Source organism: Nerophis ophidion, linkage group LG25, assembly GCF_033978795.1.
Source record: "Nerophis ophidion isolate RoL-2023_Sa linkage group LG25, RoL_Noph_v1.0, whole genome shotgun sequence".
Classification (NCBI taxonomy): Eukaryota; Metazoa; Chordata; class Actinopteri; order Syngnathiformes; family Syngnathidae; genus Nerophis; species Nerophis ophidion.
Genome location: NC_084635.1, coordinates 3,871,326 through 3,881,638, shown reverse-complemented (window position 1 = coordinate 3,881,638; position 10,313 = coordinate 3,871,326). Strand labels below are relative to the sequence as shown.

At 43.7% G+C, this 10,313-nt stretch overlaps 1 protein-coding gene across 6 annotated transcripts in view; it reads right to left on the bottom strand.

Moving 5' to 3' along the window:
• The window catches only part of nav2a (neuron navigator 2a), a 460,666-nt gene that overhangs the window by 138,587 nt on the left and 311,766 nt on the right, over positions 1-10,313 (bottom strand). For 5 of the 6 annotated variants that reach the window (XR_009804322.1, XR_009804321.1, XR_009804323.1 and 2 more), the window contains one exon: positions 7,866-8,066. Coding sequence is in view for 2 of the 6 variants with exons in the window: in XM_061887615.1 (XP_061743599.1) it covers positions 7,866-8,066 (201 nt within the window). In the remaining 4 variants the exon portion in view is untranslated. Of the gene's footprint in view, positions 1-3,046; positions 5,029-7,865; positions 8,067-10,313 lie in introns of those variants that run through there. The other variant, XM_061887617.1, reaches the window with a different exon arrangement.

The following is a 10,313-nucleotide window of genomic DNA, read 5'->3' as shown; positions in this document are numbered from 1 at the left end:
TGGCGATTACGATGAATGTTGCATAGAATTGATGACAAAGAAAGAAAAAAAAAACACAACTTGGCTACTTTTCAACTGCTTGTTTCTCAAAACACACGATATTGGACCTTTTTTTTTTTTTTTTTTAAACTTTAACCGTTCAACCGCCATCATAATACCATAATCTCCACTCAATAATAGGACTATCAACAAAGCAGCATGTGCAGTTATTTAACACTTTTTCCCATAACAATCAGAACAGTGTGTGATCAAAGATGAGGTATAAAAGCAACACACCTCTGATTTGCAACACTAAAGCACGTTCATATATTCATTTATATATCATTTTCTATAGTGGTCTCGTTTTATTCCCACCAGCTTCCCAGCATGCAACTTTTCTTCAAGTCAAAAACTCCCGTTGGCTTCTGGCGCAGGACATTGATGCTGACACTGAAGCGAGTGTCGACTCCGAGCCCTCCGTGTCTGCAGCCTCGCAGGCCAAGAAAAAAGGAATAAGGCATTTTGTTTGTCCAGCACCAGCAGAATTGTGCGCGCTACGGCAGCCTGTGAGGGCCAATGTGCGTGGAGAACACCAGGAAGTCACAGCGAGAACCCACAGAGGTAAAAGGCGGTATTACCAAATCAAACATGCACGTAGTAAACCCATCCAAATGTTCCACTTTTGCAACCATTTGAGGGTTCCTTCCAAAGTGGGAGGAGCCCCGCTAAAACGAGCAAAACATCAACATACAAAAGTTCCAATGAGAGATTTGGGAATGGCGCTACAGTGTTTGCTGTTTGTTCATTAGGGGTGTCCGATACAACTCTTTCACTTCCGATATCCATGTTGGAGCCGCGATAATCGGATACGACGTCGACATAAACTATGCAGACTTTATTCACCCCGATTCTAAATCGATTCATGATTAAAAAAAAAAAATCAATTAAAAAACAATATCTGTTGATTGGCAACACTAAATGGTCCCTAGTGTGTGAATGTGAGTGTAAATGTTGTCTGTCTATCTGTGTTGGCCCTGCGATGAGGTGGCGACTTGTCCAGGGTGTACCCTGCCTTCCGCCCGATTGTAGCTGAGATAGGCGCCAGCGCCCCCCGCGACCCCAAAAGGGAATAAGCGGTAGAAAATGGATGGATGGATGGATTCAAAATCGATTGATAATAAAAAAAAAAATATATATATATATATATATATATATATATACGTTAGGTAAGGAAAACAACAAAGAGGCTATTTCATCCCGACAAGCCTGTTTCACAGGTTTCTCTGCTCTTCAGGGGAGACTATTTAAATAAATTCCCCTGAAGAGCAGGAAAACCTGTGAAACAGGCTTGTCGGGATGAAATAAGTGAAGTGAATTATATTTATATAGCGCTTTTCTCTAGTGACATAGTGAAACCCAATATCTAGGTTACATTTAAAGCAGTGTGGGTGGCACTGGGAGCAGGTGGGTAAAGTGTCTTGCCCAAGGACACAATGACAGTGACTAGGATGGCGGAAGCAGGAATCAAACCTGCAACCCTCAAGTTGCTGGCACGGCCACTTTACCAACCGAGCTATGCCGCTCTGTGCCTTTTCCTTACCTAATGCATGTGTGTGTGTATACATATATATATATATGTATATATGTATATATATATATATATGTGTGTGTGTATAAAAACAGACAGAGGCTATATTATCCCGACAAGCCTGTTTCGCAGGTTTTCTTGCGCTTTAGGGGAATGTATTCAAAAAAACTCCCCCGAAGAGCAGTTTAGCTCGGTTGGCAGAGTGGCCGTGCCAGCAATTTGAGGGTTGCAGGTTCGATTCCCGCTTCTGCCAACCTAGTCACTGCCGTTGTGTCCTTGGGCAAGACACTTTACCCACCTGCTCCCAGTGCCACCCACACTGGTTTAAATGTAACTTAGATATTGGGTTTCACTATGTAAAGCGCTTTGAGTCACTAGAGAAAAAGCGCTACATAAATAAAAATATAATTCACTTAAAACCTGTAAGAAAGTCTTGTCGGGATGAAATAGCCTGTGTTTTTTTCCTGACCTAACCTATATTCTGCTCTAACCGTATAACGGATTAACCACAGTAAACTTGATATATATATATATATGTGTATTTATGTATACATATATATATAAATATACATATATATATATAAATATACATATATATATGTGTATATATATAGTACATATGTACACACATGTATATACATAAATATATACGTATATACATACATACATGTATACACACAAACATACAGTACACAGACACACTTATACTGTATATATATATATACATACATATATACACATATGTACATACATACATATATACACATATGTACATACATACAGTATATACAAATGCATTTTATAAAAATCTAATTTAAAAGGGAGTTTTTCTAACCTGTAACCTGTTTTTAAAAAAGTTCTATCATAGAACCAGAAAATACATTGCGAGTATTGTTTTGAATGAAGAATCGTGTTGAATCGAGTATTGATATTAAATGGAATCGTCACCCCGTGCAATTGGATCGAACCGTCAGGGGCCCAAACATTCACACCTCTATGAAAAACACAAAACTTTTTGTTATCAATGGTCTGCAACGGTCTTTTAAGTTGTTTTTGATTTGTCTTTTTTTGGAACCACCTGGTGGTAATGATGATTAATGACATTAAAGGCCTACTGAAAGCCACTACTAGCGACCACACAGTCTGATAGTTTATATATCAATGATGAAATATTAACATTGCAACACATGCCAATACGGCCGCTTTAGTTTACTAAATTACAATTTTAAATTTCCCGCGGAGTTTCCTGTTGAAAATGTCGCGGAATGATGACGTTATTGATTGGAGCAGACTTTTTATCCCAGCACCACACGGCTAAAAGTCGTCCCATTTAATCGCATAATTACACAGTATTTTGGACATCTGTGTTGCTGAATCTTTTGCAATTTGTTCAATGAATAATGGAGACGTCAAAGAAGAATGCTGTTGGTGGAAAGCGGTGTATTGCAGCTGCCTTTAGCAACCAAAACACAGCCGGTGTTTCTTTGTTTGATGTGAAGCTTTAACATGGATCAGAGCGGTCAAGCCAACATGTTTCTCTACCACATGTCGACCGGCAGGTTTCGGTGAGAAAATTGTGGTAATAAGTCGGCTCTTACCGGAGACATGAGTGGAGCTTGCGTCCTCCTGCAGCTGTCAAAGAGGCGGCTGCGACTTTCTTGGCTCCTCCACGGCTTCCCTCAGAGACACTGGCGGTCACCACACCCCTCCGACTGTCAGGTATGACTTTATAATTTCACTAAAACACTAGTAACACAATAAGCAGATAAGGGATTTTCCAGAATTATCCTAGTAAATGTGTCTAATAACATCTGAATCGCTCCCACTGCTGTCGCCTTTTTTTTTTTTTCCTAGTGCTTCACTCTAACTTCCCTAATCCATGAATCTTTCATCCTCGCTCAAATTAATGGGGAAATCTTCGCTTTCTCGGTACGAATCGCTCTAGCTGCTGGTGGCCATGGTTGTAAACAATGTGAGGAGCCGTGACGTCACGCGCACACCGTCTGCTACTTCCTGTACAGGCAAGGCTTTTTTATTAGCGACCAAAAGTTGCGAACTTTATCATCGATGTTCTCTACTAAATCCTTTCAGCAAAAATATGGCAATATCGCAAAATGATGAAGTATGACACCTAGAATGGACCTGCTATCCCCGTTTAAATAAGAAACTCTCATTTCAGTAGGCCTTTAAGTAAGTGGAACGATGCGGACACGTGTGTTACTGGATTAAGTGACATTAATTCAACACATAATGTATGGAAAAACACAAATTATTTCTTATTCAACATTTGGAATGTTATGTCATCCTTAAATAATTAAATATTTTTTTGACAACACGGAGTAAAATCATCGAGTGAAGCTCATGATGCAGCAAGTTCAGCGATGCGGACACGTTTGTTACTGGATGTCGAAGTGTAATTATGTAATACTTCCTTATATTGCTTTAAACTGCATCCATCCATCCATTTTCTGCCACTTATTCCCTTTCGGGGTCGCGGGGGGCGCTGGCGCCTATCTCAGCTACAACCGGGTGGAAGGCGGGGTACACCCTGGACAAGTCGCCACCTCATCGCATTCGTTTTCAATCAAGGACATTGATTGCGCATGTCGAGCTTGTCGGCGATTGTGTGCTTAGCTGCTGTGTAGCTGCGAGTTCATACCTTTTTAAGTGTCTTGACTCAAATACAAGAACTTTGCGTGTCCTTTGGAGGACATTTAGCGATGAACTAGCCATAGGAGTGCTTGTATCAGAGATAGTGGATATAATCTGATACTTGTTGTTGTTGTTGCTGATATCGGACTGATCGGTACACCCCTAATACTCATCATCCCACACACAAACAGGCTGAGAAGTGTGTCTCCACAGAGGGAACATGCAGACTTGGCTCAACATCAGCGTCCTGCCCGCCAGCAGACACACTCGGCCTGTGTCGCCCCCTGCAGGCCAGTCGGCCGCACTGCAGCATGACCAGGTCCACCAGGCTGGACCGTGGTTTAGAATTGACCACGACGACGTCGCCAAACACTCGCAGGCCGTGTGCTTCTGTTCCGTCCGCGTTGACGTCCAGCTCCTTCTCCGAGGAGCCACGCGGGGCGGGGGGGGGGGGGGCCACAGTGGTGAAAAACAAATAAATAAAACCGAAACAAAACCGACGCAGTGCAGCAAAAACTTGTCGCTTTTTTTGTGTGTCTTCTGAAATGCAATCGTCTCTTCTTTTTTTCTTGGCGTATAAATATTTGGGTTGCCTGCACCCAAAATTAAGGTGGCTGGATTTTGTGGGGCGTCGGGTTCTCAAAGTCTGTCGACGCCCATCCTTCCCGGGCGTCCTGAACGCATCACAGCGTGGACTCCAGCGAGGAGTCCAAGATGTCGTCCTGGTGGCTGTTGCTGTTGGAGTCGCTGTCGTAGCTCTGAGGGCTGGACGAGGTCGCCGCCTCCTTCAGACGCATCAGCATGTTCATCTGAGGTCACACAATAAAAGGATAAGGAACTGGTTTCAAAATTGTGTTGATACCAGGGGCGGTTCTAGGCATGCTTTTATGAGGGGGCAGTCATAAATGTGAAGGGGGCATCATGTGTACACATCATGCTCTAGCACTTTGTTTTCTGTGCTTATAGTAACATTGAAATGGGTCTTTAGCTGTGTGTCCAACCCCAGCCTGGAGTAGTGGATTGCACTTTGTCAGGCCTCTACCTGCAGACCTGTCCAACTTGGGTGTCCCACCTCTGGAGTAGTGGATTGCACTTTGTCAGGCCTCTACCTGCAGACCTGTCCAACTTGGGTGTCCCACCTGAAGACTAAGCTCCTGCTGGTACAGCTCTTACGGTCACTGAGGCACGCAAACCCCCTGACCACAATAAGGTGGCAATCCCTCAGGGGGGGGAAACATTAACAGTGCTGCCATATTTCCGACAGGGGAAACAGAAGCAGGCGTCTGGCACCACAGAATACTCGAGCCATGGTCGTGTGCGCTACCAGGCAGGATTGAATGATCTTAATGTTGGACCAAATGCACGCTTTGGGGAGCCACCCAGTATTGGCTGAGATGCTGCCTTGCCATTTAAGTCACTGGGTAGCTGAGCAGGCTGCTTTGGGGGAGCACTTGTTGGGGGGGAGGGAGGGAGCTGGTGCAGCAGAAACAGTGCTTGCTGGTGCTAAAGGTGCAGTATTGCTAGCTGCTGTCCCTGATGTACTAGCAGTAGCATCATTGCTACAACATGCAGGAGCAGGACTAGACTTTTGAAATGCTCTGAAAAATGGATGCATTACAGAGCATTAACTTTCTCTTTGTGAGCTGCTGGAAGTTGGAGCAGAAAATAAGTAAGCTTGAACAACAACAGAAAAAACCTGCTGTGATTAGATGAAGAAAAACAACAACAGTACAGGACTACAGCCTGGGGCGGGGCTTTACTAGGGTCTGTCAGACCCAGGTCACGTGTCTTCAGTTTGTCACATGCAGTGGACGTGGGCACTCATCTGGGCACAACATTCATTCACTCCAATGTATGTGTGTTGCACACTTGCTTGTAAATTGATGAAAACGGCAGTGTTTTTGTTTTTAGGTGTCTTGGTCGTCTCAAATGAAACTTTTAATTAGTTTATTGCAAAATGTAGATTGAAACATTTAAGGTTGACTATGTAGAATTACAAGAAAAACAACAGAAAAATAATTCCAACAGTCGATTGCCGGACCGTTGCTAAGTAAAACGGGCCGTTGCTAGGGACTCTGCTCTGAACAGAGGACAGCAGAGGACTGCTACGCAGGAAATGTTTCATTTTTACCCTCATTAACAGCATCATAAATGACTTGTAGCTTGTTACAGGGACAGTGGAGGCTCTCTGCCTTCCAAACCACTGCTGCTCAGAGCCTCCACTGTCACTGCTCTCGTCAAGTTGTAAAAAAAAGGAACTCCGTAGCACCGAAAGTCCGCGACGATAAACGTGTTTATGACAGATAAGACTACACAAATACACCCATCCTAACAAGTATATGATAAATGTAGACAACTTTTCCTTTTCATTTACTTTCATACTGCAACAGTGATTGGATGTTTACTGAGGGCTGAGGGGTGTGTGCGGGTGTGTGTCTGCTGCGCAGTCTGTGGAATGTTGAATACACGCACAGCGCAGGGAGGGAGGAGAGGGAAGCCGACACTACTATATCGTGTGTGTCCCTTTTTCGGCGGATTTTTCCGCTAGTGCAGATAATTTTGTCAACTTGTAATGTAGTAATTTTGTGAGTTTATTCAAATTTGCTTTCTCAAATTTTGATTTGAGGGGGCAAGACATTTATTTAAGGGGGCTCTGCCCCCTCTTGCCCCTGCGTAGAGCCGGCCATGGTTGATACCCTTGAAACTTTCTAGTTACAGTATTTCCTTCAACTGCCGCCGGGGCGCTAATTAATTTAAAACATCTTCTCACTACGGCACTTACCAAAGGCATGCGGTAAATTTAGGCCTGCGCTTAAAAATTTGAGTGTGATGTAAGGATACCGTCATGAAAAGCACATTTGATAAAAAAAAAAAACTTTATTATGGTCTTACCTTTACTTATAAATGAAGTCCATGCGCAGCTCCTTCTGATCAAAAGCATCGGTAACTTGTTTATAGAAGTCTTCCTTATCTTTCTTCAGTTTTAAAAGTCTCTCTGTCTCGATGGAGATCTTCCTTTATTACCTCCTGCTTCCATTGAAAGTCCAGTTTAGAAAACTGTTTTATTCTAGATATGTAATCCTCCATGTTAAAAGTGCAAGCGAGAGGAAAAAATAAACTCTTGCTGCTTGTTGTCACTTCTTCTGCAGCCGAGTAGTCGCAAGAAGGATCACTAGCGCCCTCTACCACCAGGAGGCGGGAGTCATTTAATGACTCATATTTGACACACGCAGCTACGGTATATTAATAAAACATAGCTGCTTACTGTTCTTTTTAACATATTCAATAGCTTGGACCTTAAATCCTACTGAATAGCTCTTAATCTTCTTCCCTTTATGCGATTTTAAATTATTGAAATCAGCCTCATGCAATTTGAAAATGATGACAGGTGAAGTGTCACTCGTGACGTGACGAGTTTGACCCGGTGGAAATTCTAGACATGCACTAATAAAATAATATTTTGCGAAACGAGTTTGACTCGGCAGTAATTCTAGGCAGGCACATACTATATACCCAGCGGCAATTCAAGGAAATATGGTAATACATGTGCTCAGTATCGGTATTGGTATCGCCCATCTCGCTCACGGATGACTGGTATCAGAATCGGCAGCATAAAACCCTGATCGGAATGTGTCATGTTGCTTACCAGCGGGTCTGCGTCACTGTCGCTCTGAGGCGGCTCTTTCCGGACACCTTCCCTCGGGGCGGAGTAGCCGTCGAAACCCACGTCCTCCGGGCGGAGCTGAAGCAGCGGGGGCCAATCGGCTGGAGTGGGCGTGGCCGACCACGGGTAGGTGTCAATCACCCAGGCGGCCGGGTCCTCCCAAGGAGCTCTGCGGCCGTACAACTACGGGGAGGAGGACAATAAAGCAGTGTTTATATGATGCACTCAGTGTGTGTGTGTGTGTGTGTGTGTGTGTGTGTGTGTGTTCTGGCAATTCTTACTTAATGGGGACATCGCTCTGTTTACAAAGTCACCTTTAAAGTCCTACTGAAATGAGATTTTCTAATTTAAACGGGGATAGCAGGTCCATTCTATGTGTCATACTTGATCATTTCGCCATATTGCCATATTTATGCTGAAAGGATTTAGTAGAGAACATCCACGATAAAAGTTTGAAACTTTTGGTCGCTAATAAAAAAGCCTTGCCTGTACCGGAAGTAGCAGACAATGTGCGCGTGATGTCACGGGTTGTGGAGCTCCTCACGTGCTCAAATTGTTTATAATGTGAGCCTCCAGCAGCGAGAGCTATTCGGACCGAGAAAGCGTCAATTTCCCCATTAATTTGAGCGAGGATAAAAGATTTGTGGATGAGGAAATTTAGAGTGAAGGACTAAAAAAAAAAAAAGGCGATTGCAGTGAGAGCGATTCAGATGTTTTAAGACACATCCATCCATCCATTTTCTACCGCTTATTCCCTTTCGGGGTCGCTGGCGCCTATCTCAGCTACAATCGGGCGGAAGGCGGGGTACACCCTGGACAAGTCGCCACCTCATCGCAGGGCCAACACAGATAGACAGACAACATTCACACTCACATTCACACACTAGGGACCATTTAGTGTTGCCAATCAACCTATCCCCAGGTGCATGTCTTTGGAAGTGGGAGGGGCCTATCCCCAGGTGCATGTCTTTGGAAGTGGGAGGAAGCCGGAGTACCCGGAGGGAACCCACGCATTCACGGGGAGAACATGCAAACTCCACACAGAAAGATCCCGAGCCTGGATTTGAACCCAGGACTGCAGGGCCACTAGGATAATTCTGGGAAATCCCTTATCTGCCTATTGTGTTGCTAGTTGTTTAGTGAGTCAAATAGTACCTGATAGTCAGAGGGGTGTGGTCACGGGTGTGTTGAGGGAAGTCACCAAGATGCAGCAGGACAGAAGCGCCGCTGATCTCCGGTAAGAGGCGACTTATTACCACCATTTTCTCACCGAAAACTGCCGGTTGACATGTAGTCGGGATCCATGTTCGCTTGACCGCTCTGATCCATAGTAAAGCTTCACCTCCGGGAATTTTAAACAAGGAAACACCGTGTGTTTGTGTGGCTAAAGGCTAAAAGCTTCCCACCTCCATCTTTCTACTTTGACTTTATTAATTGAACAAATTGCAAAAGATTCAGCAACACAGATGTCCAGAATACTGTGTAATTATGCGATGAAAATAGACGACTTTTAGCCGTAAGTGGTGCTGGGCTAATATGTCCCCTCCAACCAATAACGTCACAAACACACGTCATCATACGCGACATTTTCAACAGGAAACTGCGGGAAATTTAAAATTGTAATTTATTAAACTAAAGCGGCCGTAATGTCATGTGTTGCAATGTTAATATTTCATCATTGATATATACAGTGGGGCAAAAAATAATTTAGTCAGCCAGCGATTGTGCAAGTTCTCCCACTTCAAATGATGACAGAGGTCTGTCATTTTCATCATAGGTACACTTCAACTGGGAGAGACAGAATGTGGAAAAAAAAAATCCAGGAATTTAAAATATATTTTTTTGTAAATGATGGTGGAAAATAAGTATTTGGTCAACCATTCAAAGCTCTCACTGATGGAAGGAGGTTTTGGCTCCAAATCTCACGATACATGGCCCCATTCATTCTTTCCTTAACACGGATCAATCGTCCTGTCCCCTTAGCAGAAAAACAGCCCCAAAGCATGATGTTTCCACCCCCATGCTTCACAGTAGGTATGGTGTTCTTGGGATGCAACTCAGTATTCTTCTTCCTCCAAACACGACGAGTTGAGTTTATACCAAAATGGATACATGGATGATACAGCAGAGGATTGGGAGAATGTCATGTGGTCAGATGAAACCAAAATAGAACTTTTTGGTATAAACTCAACTCGTCGTGTTTGGAGGAAGAAGAATACTGTGTTGCATCCCAAGAACACCATACCTACTGTGAAGCATGGGGGTGGAAACATCATGCTTTGGGGCTGTTTTTCTGCTAAGGGGACAGGACGATTGATCCGTGTTAAGGAAAGAATGAATGGGGCCATGTATCGTGAGATTTGGAGCCAAAACCTCCTTCCATCAGTGAGAGCTTTGAATGGTTGACCAAATACTTATTTTCCACAAATA